The 15471-nt window shown below is 36.7% G+C and overlaps 1 protein-coding gene across 2 annotated transcripts in view; it reads left to right on the top strand.

Annotated features, from left to right (window-relative positions):
• The window catches only part of mrc1a (mannose receptor, C type 1a), a 179961-nt gene that overhangs the window by 39949 nt on the left and 124541 nt on the right, over window positions 1-15471 (top strand). For both annotated transcript variants that reach the window (XM_052603131.1, XM_052603130.1), the window contains exons 9-12: window positions 1725-1838; window positions 2210-2325; window positions 3130-3278; window positions 3429-3625. In XM_052603131.1, coding sequence (XP_052459091.1) covers window positions 1725-1838; window positions 2210-2325; window positions 3130-3278; window positions 3429-3625 — 576 coding nt within the window. The remainder of the gene's footprint in view (window positions 1-1724; window positions 1839-2209; window positions 2326-3129; window positions 3279-3428; window positions 3626-15471) is intronic.

The raw sequence follows: 15471 nt of genomic DNA, 5'->3' as shown, positions 1-15471 counted from the left end.
TATAGGTCGTATTTTTATATCGAATATTTTGGAAGTGAAATCTGAAAGGTGAATATGGATTTTTTATTTTTTTTATTATGAAAATCTGTTTGAAATGTTTTTAATTGGAATATTCATGGATTAAATATACAACCATGTTGAATTTCAGCTCATAATCATGCAAGACTTAAAACTTCAATGCATTAAAATGCAAGTACGGATAATGGAATGCATATTTTTTCAATTAATCTAATTCAACAAGCCTTTTTAATTCAAAAACATCTGGCATTAAGTAAGAAGTAAATAACTGTTACAATTTTTTTTCAGGGAACAGGGTTACAGTCAAGTAAAGTTTTTAAATAAAATACTATGGTTGGGTACCGAAACAGATGCCTCATTTTGGTGCCTCTTAAATGCCTGAGTGATTGATTGAAATATTTGTCTTGGTTCCCCGAAATGTACGCAAGAAGCATGGGCGTCGCTAGGTTTTTTTAATGGGGCTATAGCATTTAGCTCCATAAAATGTACACAAACTGTACAGCGTGAGCGGACTCAAACAGAAACAGAGGACACAAGGTGTGTTATTATCGATAGATTGTTAGAATATCTGTGTCTGTGCAGTTCTTTGTCATAAATACAGTTTACGAAAGGTCACGAAGGTGCAATCGGTTTCTCATCTACTGTAAGGTTTTCGCTTCGTTCACCGCTCATCACATCACAGCTGTTTTCTCCAGTGACAATCTAGTCCTTAACACATATGAACACATACTTTAATTACAATTATTTAAATATACTTAATTTAATTTTACGTACTTTATACATACACTACTGTGTCTTAGTCTTAGGTAGTCTGTTGTCAGACTGCTTGTTCATTCAATAATCTCACTAGATTATTATTAAAATTAATGGCAAAATGAATGTTTGGTAATGTAAACTGACATTTCCTACTGACATACTACAGCAAAATATATAAATAACTGGCTTAAAACCCTTTTTTATGGTCAATGTGCCTAAGACTGTACTTTTCAAATTACATTGTTGCTACTTTATAAAGAATGACCATACAGACATTCACGGAACTGATTAAATACATTGACAGACAGCACTCATTTGCATTAAATATCAGAGTGATTTGCAGAGATACAGTAGAAACATTTTGTGTGGTTTTGTATTAATTAATGACCCAGATCGTGAAATACATTTATTAGCTTGGGAAGCTTGGGAAATGAGAGCATCCAAGGAGCGTGTGGATGCTATGGATTTATTTAAAATATTTTTTATGTTCTTTAATGTTATCCTTTTTAGGCTTTATTTATTTATTTATTTATTTATTTATTTTATAGAGGTATCGGTTCAGACACCGTTTAGGCACCGGGACTGTTTTAAAAGTATAGAAAATGGCACCGGTACCGTATAAAACCCAATTGATACCCAACCCTATGAAATACACAAGGAAAGCAATCAAAGAGAACAGAAACAGGTGTTGGATTCATTAGAAACAACAGAAACTAACTAGAGGGAGAAAATGGGAACCAGGAAAACACAGACAGAGGACATAAAATAAAACCAAAAAATTATATAATCTTGAAGTGTGACATAACACTGTAAATAAACCTCTGCATAATGCATCCACCAAAAACATAATTAACTATGCACCGTTGAACTTATGTATATTATAAATTCATGTAATATATTTGTTTATTAATTATTATTATTTGATTATTGTTTGTTTGTCTCTGTAATAGGAAGGTAGATGGGCAGACCATATGTGTGAGACGGAGCATGGCTACATCTGCAAAAAGAAATCATCTAGCAAACCTGATGGCACCCCAGAGGTTATCAGCCCTGGATGCCTACCTGTGAGTCTACTGTAGATTAAGCTCTATGTTTTAAACTTTAATAAAAAATAAATAAATATATGAGAGAGAGAGAAAGAGAGAGAGAGAGAGAGAGAGAGAGAAATTAAAATATCAAAAACATATTCAACTAACAAATAAATTAATCTGTCCATCCATTTATTAATCAGGTATGTTCTTCAGTTTTTTTTTTTTTTTTTATACATGATCTTATATTGCTTTCATTAACTGATGTTGTTTCTATGCATTAATTGTTGTTTATTTAATTTAATTGAGATTGTTTCAAAAATCCCCAATAAGTCTTTATTTCTAATGGTATTAGATTTATGAGGAATTGTCATTGTGATTAAGTCATATCTTTCTGGTTCCCATAGGGTTGGGTTAGGTATGGCTCTTACTGTTATATTATTGCCATGGAAAGCAAGACTTTTAATGAGGCCAAAGTAAAATGTGAGAAGACAGGAGCTCATTTGGTTGATGTTGCCAACAGGTAATGGAGATGATATTTGTTGGTAATTATATAGGGTACAACTGAACTAAATGTACACCTTAAAGAAAATGTTTTGCTACTCCCATAGTGTATGACTGCAGAAAATATAATTAATAATTTTATAATTAATAATATTTTTTTTATGAAACATTGACTGAGTAACACATTTTGTGGGGAAATAAATAATTAAAATGGGTTGTTTCATTTGAAAATATACATTCTTTGTGAATTACAGGAAATTATTAATGGGATATATAATGAATTAAATCTATGATATTTTACCCGAATGCACCTTTAGCCCTGTTGTACACTACTATTCCTTATACATATGCAGTTGCCAATGATTTATTGTGTAGTCCAGAACATTATTTTCTTTTTTTTCTTTGTTGAATTTGTTTTAATATAGGCCTATTCCTGTTTTCCTATATTATGACTTTTTACTGTATAGACTACTTTAATTGTAATGAAAATGTCACAATGCAAATAATCGCAAATAATAATAATAATAATAATAATAATAATAATAATAATAATAATCAAATTATAATAATGAATAAATAAAAGCTTTCAGTTTCTTTATGAAAAGATAACTTTTCCCATATGTTTTTTGTTTATTATTATTTATTTATTATTATTTTCTCTTATGTGAATTATGGCCCAGGATATTCTTTAAGATTCACGTATCTGCTCTGTTCATATGATGCATTATTATTTTTGTCTTTGTTTACTTTAGTATACACATTTAATTACTATATGTATGCAATTACTTATATAACATTATTTAAATGCTGTGTCTTTAATTAGGTATGAGAATGCTTTTCTCATTAGCTTAGTCGGTCTTAGGCCTGAGAAGTATTTCTGGACTGGCCTAAGTAATACTGAACGACTTGAGCGCTTCCAGTGGAGTAACAGTCATAAAGTCACATTTACACACTTTAATGTTGGCATGCCAGGTATGTTCATTAATAATCAGAGTTTTTATGAAACTTTGAGATTTTTGAAATGGAAATATTATTTATTATGCTTTGATTGTTTGACATGAAATGACTGTATCTATCTAAATCCAAATAAATTTTTTGTTCTTTTGTCTTTTTGCCCTCTAGAAAGGCACAGAGGATGTGTGGCAATGTTAACAGGAACTTCAGCAGGATTATGGGATGTACTGGACTGTAATAGTAAACAGAAATACATCTGTAAAAAAATGGCAGAGGGTGTTACTACCACACAAATGCCCCCGACTACACAGCCTCTCAGATGTCCAGCTAAGTGGATTAAAAAAGATCCAGGGAGTTGTGTTCGGGTAAATGTGCACAAATACATTTATTCCTGAAAGAGTGACATATACAGTAACAGCAGTTATCAATTCCAGTCCTCCCATCTCCCTGCTCTGGACATTTTGTCTCTCTTATTGCTTCAGACGTTTGTTCTATTCTAGCATAAGTGCCCTGTGAAGTGGAAATCACAGGATATTCTGCGATGATTCCAGTTCGAAGTTAATGTATATGTTCGATTTAAAGTGGGTCGAAGTGTGCGAGACATGAATTTAAATTGTATTTATTTACCAAGGTATATGATGTCACACATATTTGGGTGTGAAGACGTTGAGCAGCGCAAGTCCGTCAATCAATGTCATAAATGTTATCTGAATAAGGTGTGTTAACAAACACAGACATACAAAATGTGCAGAACAGGGGGTCATGAGGACTTGGATTGAGAACTGCTGACATATAACACTCATACCAGAGGGTGGGATAACTAGAATTAGCTACTACACTTTATTGGATTTTGATACAAGTAAAAATGCTGTCCATTATTTATAATCTGCTTAGTGCATTTTATATAAAATAAATCAGTAGTCAAAAAATTACATACACATATATGTAAATTCATATGTGTGTGTGTGTGTGTGTGTAGCTTTTGCTTTAATTACTGCCTCAATTCGGCTTGGCATGGAGGTGATCAGTTTGTGGCACTGCAGAGGTGGTATGGAAGCACAGGTTTCTTTGACAGTGGCCTTCTGCTCATCTGGATTTTTTGGTCTCGTTTCTTATTTTCCTCTTGCCAATACCCCGTAGATTCTCTATGGGGTTCAGGTCTGGTGAGTTTTCTGACCAGTCAAGCACACCAATACCATAGTCAATTAACCTACTTTTGGTGGTTTTGACAGTGTGGCCAGGTGCCAAATCCTGCTGGAAAATGAAATCAGCATCTTCAAAAATCTGGTCAGCAGAAGGAAGTAAGAAGTGCTCCTAAATTTCTTGGTAAACCGATGCAGTGACTTTGGTTTTCAAAAAACACAATGGACCAAGATCAGCAGATGACACTGCATCCCAAATCCTTGCAGACTGTGGAAACTTAACACTGGACTTCAAGCAACTTGTGCTATGAGCTTCTCCACCCTCCCCCAAGACTCTAGGTCCTTGGTTTCCAAATGAAATACAAAACTTGCTCTCATCTGAAAAGAGGACTTTGGTCCACTGGGCAACAGTCCAGTTATTCTTCTCCTTAGCCCAGGTAATACAACTCTGACGTTGTCTGTGGTCCAGCAAATTCCTTGACACAACTTTGTGTGGTGGCTCTTGATGCCTTGACCCCAGCCTCAGTTCGTTCCTTGTGAAGTTCACTCAAATTCTTAAATTGATTTTGCTTGACAGCCCTCATAAGGCTGTGGTTCTCTTGGTTGGTTGTGCATCTTTTTCTTCCACACTTTTTCCTTCCACTCAACTTTCTGCTAGCATGCTTGGATACAGGACTCTGTGAACAGCCAGCTTCTTTGGCAATACATATTTGTGGCTTACCCTCCTTGTGAAGGGTGTCAATGATTGTCTTCTTGACAACTGTCAGATCAGCAATCTTCCCCATTTATTGTGTAGCCTAGTGAACCGAACTGAGAGACCATTTTGAGAGCTCAGGAAACATTTGCAGGTGTTTTGAGTTGATTCACTGATTGGCATGTCACCATATTCTTATTTGTTGAGATAGTGAATTGGTGGGTGTTTGTTAAATGTGAGCCAAAATCATCACAATTAAAAGAGCCAAAGACTTAAACTAATTCAGTGTGCATTGAATTTATTTAATACACTAGTTTCAAAATTTTAGTTGAATTACTGAAATAAATTAAATTCTACTTTATTAAGGTACCTGTAAATATACAATAAATAATAATTATACAATAAAAATGCAATTCTTTGTCAACCCAGGAACATTGTTTCTGTCAGCATGTCAGAAATGTGTTTTTACTCCGACTTCTAGTGAAGTTTTTTTATTATTATTATTATTTTTATAGAAGGTATATATTTTTTAAGTTTATTATTATTTTTTTAAATAGCAGGTATGAGTGCAGTTGTGTATGACAGTTATGTAAATGTGGTGGCAAGAGGAATCATTAGACACCTTTTAAGGGGGCTTTAAACTCATATTGTGAAAATGGTTGCAGGCTGCTGCTACGTGTTTTTTTTTTTTTTTTTTTTTTTGATATTTTACTTTGATTCCTCAATTCTGAGTTTGCATTATTTATCATCTTCCTCAATCTGCTGCACTCAGCAGCACACTAACAGATGACAAAGTGTGTGCATTCATGTAGAGATTGTTGTGACATCTATATCTGTGCAGTTCTTTGTCAAAAAATGCAATTTACATGATGCAATGCGGGAGCAATACAAGACAGTTTTTCATTCTCACCAAAAAGGGTGTGCAATATTGTCTTATTATCTCGTGTATGGCAGTATTTATTTTTTATTTTTTAAAGCAATCATAACACATCTTTCACTGTAAGATGTTGCTTATTAAAATGCAGTTAGAATGTCCACATAGTCTAGGCTTGATCAGGCCTCCTCGAAGCCAATGGAGAGGAGTTTTGGCCGGGCAAATAATTAGTTCGAAAGTAGGCCAGCTGGGGCTTGAGGAGTTTTCATAAACATAGGCTGAGTCTATTTAGTTACACATATCATCTCATCTCATTTCCTTTTTTTTTTTTTTTTTTTTTTTACATCAGGCTACCACCTTACACCAACTTTTAAGACATTTAAAATGATATTCAGCCTAAAACTCACTTTTAGACAATAGGGAGTGCTGATGGGGATTCTGATTAAGTATGAGGCAGAAATATAATATTTATATATTTACTGGATATTAAAGGCTATGTATGTTAACCACTGGCATAATAATGGTGCATTCAATCCTCCTGCAAAGTTTGTATTTATAAGTTGACAAGACATAATTACAACTTCAGTTACATTCAATTCACTTTGGTCAGAGCAAGATGGCTATATACCTTTTCTATAGAAAATTCAGCAAGATTTTAAACTATACTTCTACAAAATGATGAAAAAAGAATCTGCACCAGTGTTGCATCAGTGCATTTTATTATTTTATTGAGTTTATTAAGTTAATGTAAATTATTTTTTAAAATATATTTTATTGTAATTATACAGCACTATCATATTTTGTAGATGCAACTTTCTTTCTTTTTTCTTTTTTTTTTTTTTGGAAGTGGAATGTATATGGAATCCATCATTCATCTCATTAACACATCACCAGCTCAGAAACATGATGTATTTGTATTTCTGCCAGCATAGTGGAGCGCTAGTGGGATCAGCATGGAATTCACCCAGACGATTGTTCCTCTGGCATAAATATGTTTAGAGGATGACTGTGCCTACCTACTCTCATCTGCATTCAAGGCAAAGTGTCTGTCATCTCAAGAAAACTTTTTTAAGAGAAAAGTAATTACAGTAATCAATTACTTGTACCATTGTAATGTTTGTAATGGTAAATTGGAAACCATAAACCAACATCTGTGATTATTTATTTTATTTTATTTTATTTTATTTTATTCTCCCAGTGTTTTTCTGGCTGAAAGGAGAATGGTATAATTAGAAGGGCTATTCCCCTCCAAATATTCTAAGATTGCATAATTTTGTGGAAAATTCATGCAAATGAGAAAACTTTCTAAAGAAATGTGTGTAATACACACAATAATAAATTAATTAAAAAAAAAGTAAAAAAAAAAAAAATCAAGTTATGCTTACCACAGTATTTTATTTTTATTTATTTTTTTGTTCATATTTAAAAATATATATATAACTTTTCCAAAGTGTAAAGCCTGTTTAAATGCCGACGGGAGCTGCGTTTGAATTACAATCGTGTTTTTTTTCCTAGTTGTAGTGATGTTCACACTCGCGATGCCTTTTGAAAACCTTAGGCTGGTGACACACTGGCATATTGCACCTGTCAAACATAGTCTATTTTGCCGTCAATACTGTTGACGGTGTCCTTTATCAGTAGGCTTTATATTTATGCTCAACATGAAATATAGATATTGTTGTCGTAAAATATAGATATTGTGACGAGAGCCTGGTCTTTCGGCGGCCTCCCTCTACATCGCCTACAGTAGCAGCAGCGTGCCAGCGCCGCGTCAGGCACCATTCTGGTGTGTAAAGACACAGAAAACGCGAAACAGGTGTCATGCAACTGACACGCAGCAGAAACGCCATGCTCTCGCCACGCAGCCAGTGTGTCACCGGCCTTATTAGAATCAGCTGAAGGGCGGGATTGGCGCTGAACGCGGAGACTTCCGCCGCTTAATATGTTCATTTGGAAACACAAAAATGTGTATGTTCCGCCCACAAAATATTGCATTCGGTCATTCGGTACACATGTGCACCGTACCGAAAGCCCTGTACCGAAACGGTCCGGTCCGGATTAATTTTTTTAATCTAGATTAATCTCACTGTGATCTTGAAATTAATCTAGATTAATCTACATTAAAATGGCTCATTCGAATTCTGCCGACGGCATTCAGAATATGTGTGTTACCCAAATAAAATTGACAAACAGTAAGTCTTTGAGAAGGGGTTTATCAAGCTAGGTGGTGCATTAGAAATGTACATCTCCTGTTTCCAAAATGCATCACAAACTGCTTGAAAAAGCTGTAAACTAATTCCACATTGCACAAGGTGCAAACAACCGTACGCCTGTTTCACACATACTCCGTCTGCAGTGTGTATGCATTGCATATTTTTTTACGCACCCATGTTAATGCATTCCAGTTGCGTTCCAGTAGCGTTGCGTCTGCAGCAGTGCAGCGGTCGTTTACGTACCAAGTAGCGAACTGCAAAGCAAACGCGTCCTGTGTGAAAGCACATCGAGTCCGTGCTGCACCACATACGTAACGCACACAGACTGCATACGCACTGCAGACGGAGTATGTGTGAAACAGGGACCCGGTGAAGGTTGTATCAGTGGGCCCTGTTTGAAATGGTTTAATTTTTATGTTCGTTTATTTTTATTTATTTGTGCTATTTACACAATGTTTAAGTTTTTTTCAAGTTTGTAGGTGTCAAGGTACAGAAACCAAATAATTAAATGTAAAATAGCACTGGATAGCCTTCAATGTAAAAATTAAATATAAAATCAAACCTAGGGTACATTTATTCAGACACCTTTAACATTTCCAGTGTTGGGCAAGTTACTTTTAAAAAGTAATTAGTTACAGTTACTAGTTACTTCTTCCAAAAAGTAACTAAATTAGTAACTCAGTTACAAATTTTTAAAGTAACTAGTTACTTAAGAAAGTAACTATTGCGTTACTTTCAAGTAAAATTAAATTTTAAATGCTCAAACGTGACCCCACCTCTACCCCTCTTTAAAGGAACTTAAAATACATGTGCATGTTCAATTATTTATGATAAATCTGAATATTATAATGAAATGGACACTTAATACAATACATTATTAACAGAAACATGAAACATTGTACACACATCTAAAAAAAAAAGTTGCTGTGGGACAAAGTGAGACTAGCCTCCAATCAAATGGCATGTATGTAGATATTATGTTTATATAGTGGATCAATGCAAATAACACGATAGATTTTTGGGAACTTTTGATATTTCCTTTTATTGTTTCTTTAATTTCTTGAAGGAAAAAGTAATGTATATACTTCTATTTAGAGAAGGCTACTTTTGGATTATTTGGGCTCGTCGCCATACCTGTCTCTCGTTGACTGACTGGCTTGTGTTGTTCGTTGTGTGTCCTGTCCTGTCCGATGATGGGTCGTTCGCGAATGAGCGTTAGTGATGATGGATCGACTCGTTCGCGAATGAGCTTTTGATGAGTCGTTCGCGATTCGCGAATGAGCCGACTCTAAGAGCCGGCTTTTTTAGTTGAACTTCGGGAGCTGGCTCGCATATCTGAAGAGCCAACTCTATTTTTTCAAATTTAGCCTATAGAAATTAAATAATTATGTAATAAAAATTGAAATATTATAGTCAAAGTCATTTAAAGAGCCGTTTGTGAGCCAAAGAGCCGGCTCTTTTCAGTGAGCTGAGTCAAAAGAGCCGAATTCCCATCACTACTATGCGTGCTTTCGAAAACCCGCCCAACTCTACCTCTGATTGGCTTACAATGAAATTTTACTCTACCTCAGCCAATCGTCAGCATTTATGCGCTTGTCTCGTGCTCTGCCCACTAACCAAGGAAGAACAGTAAAAAAAAGTATTTGCCTCTCGCTCAGAGATCTAGTTGGTCTGATGAAAAAAAAAAAAACAGCTTCATCATCAGTTATAGTAACGCGCCGCATTTTTTGGCAGTAACGGTAACGGCGTTATTAAGATGAGAAGAGTAATCAATTAGATTACTCGTTACTGGAAAAAGTAATGCCGTTAGTAACGCCGTTATTTATAACGCCGTTATTCCCATCACTGAACATTTCTCACATTATTACAGTTTTGCTATATATATCCAATATATCTGGTGTCTGAATAATTTTTGCTTTGACTGTTAAAACTACAAAGTAGTCAAGAGCAGTGAGTGATTTTCATTTTCATTTTCTTGGATTAACATTACAGCAGCCAGTAGCTAAATTAGGCCCGGTCACTTTAAGAGACAATGAACACATCCAATATAATACACATCCCATTTTTTTCTTCAACTGTTTACTTTCACTTAAGAAATAACTGACAGTTTTTTCGAGCATAATTTCCAAGGTGGATACATATTTCATAGGTATTTGTCGGCACAAGAGCAAAAATAAGCAAATTCGATGTTCAAGTGTTTTGAGACGCCTTTCTCTGCGTGAGCCCTGAACACCAGAACACCGCGAGTACTGAATTGGGCTCTTTCACATCTTTTTGTTTCTTCAAAATGCAATTCATATTTGTTCGTTCAGGTGCAGGAGGGACTTCGAGGAGAACTTCGCAGAAGAGAGCTCGGTTCAGTGTCACGGTCCGTGATACGCGGCTCTCTCTCTGCACCGAACACAAGCGTGCGAGTAACCAGCTACTCTGTTCAGCTTTTCCTTGTCTTGTTTTTGGATGCTTTAATGTTTAAATCGACAAGCAGTAAGGCTTAACAACACGAGAAAAAGATAAGCTTTCGTGACGATGCACAGCAGTGGCCCGTCAACTGTCCTGAGCATTTTTTTTAGGCTGGCCTCAGCCAGTCGGTTATATAAAATATCAAGGTGAAAGTCATCATAGCTTGCTTAGTACAGACCCAGCTCCCAACCCAACTTTGAGAATAGATTAACGGTGATATTTTTTTATCGCCCGATAAGAGTCTCGTGTTAATGTCAATTTCACTTCACTAAATCAGATTGAGGAGCATACAATTTTTTGATCACGAGTCCAACATTTAGGAAGGCTGGAAAACATTCATTCTAACAGTAGGAATAGCCTAGATTATTACAGAGCACATGCTCTGTTCTGAAGTATAAAGTAATTATAATTACTGTTAACCCAGAATAACACATTTTAATGGATTAATCGCCTATTTTCATTTGCTGGATTTTTTTATTTATTTTTTATTTTTTAAACACGCTAAAAAATAAAGTTTGTCAGAGAAAAAAAATACATGAGTAGTGTATAGGTTTCATTTTAACGGATTAATCACCTATTTTCGTTTGCTGCATGTTTTTTTTTTACGCAAAAAAATAAATCTGAGTTTGTGAGAGGAAAAAAAATTAAGTCAGGTATAAGTTGCATTATATTAAATTTAGAAATAATAACTGCTGGCCTAATAATGTTATAATGTACCAACAGGATATGTTTAGTTCCCTTCACTTTACAACAAAAGTGCCACGCCACGCCCATGCCACGAGGCAAGACGGCCGCCAGCCCAGCGCCACTGCCCAAGATGGCCGCTGAGACATTTTTGGATTACTTCTCCATGTTGAACAAGATCCTAGAGATTCCCAGGAGTGTTCACGTCACGGCTGCTGAGCCAGCGTCACAGCCCAAGATGGCCGTCAGCCCAGTACCACAGCACAAGATGGCAGCAATCTCTTTGCACAAGACAGAGGCATCACGGACTGCCGCCGAAGTCTCGAGAATGTCATTGAACTTGAGAGGTCACATGGTGAACTGAATCACATAAACGAGTTGAATCATCCGAATGAGCCAGCGTGACGGGTTGGGCAGTGCAAGTCATGCCTCCCAACTCTGTACAAATGGCACCAAAGGGACAGTCAACATACAGGCAGTGGTGCAGCGATGGGGAGTTGTGTTGGATGGCCCAGAAAGCAATACGTGGAGAGGCACTGCATCTCCGAACCACTACCTCTTGGCCACTGGCGAAAGGGGGCATCGTGGGTAGGAAACAGGAGGCAGTGCATCGCTTATTGTCAACCCACGAGCCTTGCAACTCAGAGGAAAGGGAAATTTCTCTTTTATTGAAAATGTGGGTACCACTGGCCATTGGACCAGTGGCGGAACAAAAAGATTCTCCACCAGGCCCTCCTCCAGTGGAAGAAGTGGAAATGTCTCCGCCACCTCCTGAAGAGCAGTCTCCCAGATCTCCGATATGCCTCCGATAAAGCACCCAGGGGAATCGCTGAAAGGGACACCGCTGTCCGTGTCGTACTGCCAACCAGAACAGCTTCCCGACACACAGCAGATGAATGGCTTTATGTAGTATAACAGCTTTCATACAACCACTCGGCTCCAAAGCAAAAATCTGAATGAGTGGATGCACCGGTCCCCTATTTATACCTGTGGGCACGGGGAGTGGCTCAGGTATGTTAAAGCCACTAGCCAATTTTCATTTGTGTTTTATCTTTAAACTCAGAGATGATTGGCCTCCCAAGTGAGACCCCATATGTCGTTCGACATAACTCGTAGTGAACGACAGATAGGGAACTAGACTAGTAAACCTTATATCACTCTAACTTGCCAAACCTAGATGAGTTATATATCAAATGAAAGCTATCATTCCCCAAAATGTGATTATGTAGTCCGTTCCCTGTCCTGATCTATATTTAAAATCAGAAGGAACATTAAAAGTCAAAGCAGTATCATTATAAGGACCAGGATTTGGTAAAACATGCCCTGATATCAATAACGTAAGAATTATTAAACTCCATCATCTTACTGTTTTACTTAATTTTTTTGCAGATTTATTTAAATGGTTGATAATGCTGTCTTTTTTCAGCTGATCAGACCTTGTAGAGTCCTCAAACACAAAGTTTAAAAACAGTGACTTTAATGGACAGTCCCAAAAAACATGATAATTTGTATATACACCAATGCATGTCCAATTTGTACATTTTAAAGCTAAAGATTGTGATGTGACAAGGAGGTTGAGTCACACCTGTAGCTAATGTTTCCCAGGTTGAATATAAGCATTTAATATATATATATATATATATATATATATATATATATATATATATATATATATATATATATATATATATATATATATATATATCCAAGACAAGCAGTCTTATAAAAAAAATAAATAAATAACAAAGTACAATTTCACTTATCACATCACAAATTTATACATCTTAGCAATTGCAGCACTTAAAATGTACATCTACAAAACTATACATCTCTGCAGTATCAGGAGTCAAAATATACATCTACATATTGACAATCAAATATTACAATTTTCTTCTAATTACGTTGTGTCAGGGTGAAGGAGGACACAACTTGAGGATGCAGGTAAGTTCCCCGAAGGGTGGATTTTATTAAGGGTATGGTGGTGAAAGGGCATTGGTGTGAGGCGGTTTGGTGCTCGGTGCAACAACTCATCGACACAGGGCATTGGGTAGCAGTCAAACTTGAAGACCTCGTTACGGCGGTGTAAGTCGTTACAGAAGCGGAGGGTGCCGTCGGGCTTTGGAACCTTGATGATGGGACTGGACCAAGGGCTGCGTGATGGTTACCCCTAACCATAGCATCTCCTGTACCTCTTCCTCGATGGTGTGTCGCTGAGCCTCCGGGACACGGTAGGGCTGCTGCCGGACGATGGTCCCCGGTGGTGTGCGGACGTCGTGCTCTAAGACATGGGTCCGCCCAGGCTGGGGGGAGAACACATCAGGAAACTGACTGACCAGGTGTTGCAGCTCCGACTTCTGGGTGGCCAAGAGTTGAGGATCCATATCAACAACCACGGGAGTCAAGTTGGTGTAGGCAGAGAGCTGAGTCATGGTAGAGCTTTGACGTGGTAGAGCTGGTCCTCTTGCCTTTTCCCCGGTTGCCACACACGGTAAGTAACGGGGCCGACCTTTTTGGTGACGATGTACGGCCAGGTGGCCAAGAATTTACAGGTGGCTGTGGGAACCAGAACCAGTACATGGTCTCCTCGCTGGAACTCCCGTGGTTGGGCCGCCCGGCTGTAGTATCGCTTCTGAGCCTGTGCCTTGATGAGGTGCTCCCGGACAATGGGCATGAGTCGGTCGATCTGCTCCCGCATATAAAATATGAAGAAGAATTATAAAGGACTATGGATATGCAGCCTACAAGATTTACATTACTGTATTAACAGAATTTAATTGATTGGGATGAACAGTACTAGTAAATAAATAGAAGCAGAACTACAGCAAACTATATTACACTGAGTATTAAAACAGAGAATATTGCACAGAATGTAAAGTATTACATTTCACTACAGTACAGGGTCCAGTTTAATGACAAAGGGTCCATGTGTCCGACACTTCACTATCTTGAGGCCATGAGTTAGTATCTTGAGGCCACAAGATAGTGACTTGAGGCCATGAGTTAGTATCTTGAGGCCACAAGTTAATATCTTGAGGCCACGAGTTAGTATCTTGAAGCCACAAGATAGTTTTTCTTTTTCTTTTTTTTTTTTTGACAAAGTGGGACCAGAGGGTCTCCGTGCCTTTTCCCATAATACTTACTATATAATTTATATGTTTGGACCAGGACAACATATTGTCAAGTATCACACCCAACAACTTAACATTTGTTACTTGTTCCACTGGCAACCCATTGATAAATAAATTCAAATCAGGAGCCTTAGTCATATTATTTTTATAGCTAAAAACAATAGATTTTGTTTTTTACTATATTAATAATATATATTGATAACCACCATATCTCTTTAGGCTATGACCACATCAAACAAAAAAAAAACAAAAATTCAGCTTCAACTCAGCATCAGTTGCCAGTTAAATGAGTGCGGAAAAGCTACAGCAGCCAAATGAGCTTCAGTAGAACAACTCGTTCTGTCGTCAGCTAAGTCATGAAATCACCAAAAAGGCGATTAAAACTGCAAACTGCATGTACGCATGACACAAGAACATCTCTCAAATGCATAACTAAAATATATTCAGCAATTCCAGATTACTAAATAAGGCACAAGATTATATGCATTTTTATTTGTAATTGAATGCACAAATAAATGTAAGCACAATGCACTTATACTAGAAAATATGCAAAAATTAAAACATTTAACTAATTTAACTAATAACTCATTTCATATTCTGGCATTTATGACTGATGACTTGGGCCTTTTTCAACTTTTTTTACTACGCATGCCTCATCCAGGAGTATGCAATGTTGGACAGCAAGCATTTGGGAGTTTCTAGAAGCTTAATAAATAATAAAGCTATAGTGAGCCCCTTCATTGAAATACCTGGAGGTAAGGGATAATAAAAAAAAATGAAATCATAATCTCCCAGTATTAGTTGATATAAATTACAAATATCTCAATTACAGTTAAGTAGAAAATAATTGTACTCTCCAGTGAATACCACTGTCAAGGCCCAGAAAAGCATGAAAGACATCATCAGAATAGTCCATCAATGGTTCAACCTTAACGTTATGAAGCGACGACAATACTTTTTGTATGCAAAGAAAACAAAAATAACTATTTATTCAACAATTAGCCTCCTCTGTGTCA

Source organism: Carassius gibelio, chromosome A7 (genome assembly GCF_023724105.1).
Source record: "Carassius gibelio isolate Cgi1373 ecotype wild population from Czech Republic chromosome A7, carGib1.2-hapl.c, whole genome shotgun sequence".
Classification (NCBI taxonomy): Eukaryota; Metazoa; Chordata; class Actinopteri; order Cypriniformes; family Cyprinidae; genus Carassius; species Carassius gibelio.
The sequence above is the reverse complement of the archived record's forward strand: the minus strand, read 5'-3'. Positions and strand labels throughout refer to the sequence as shown.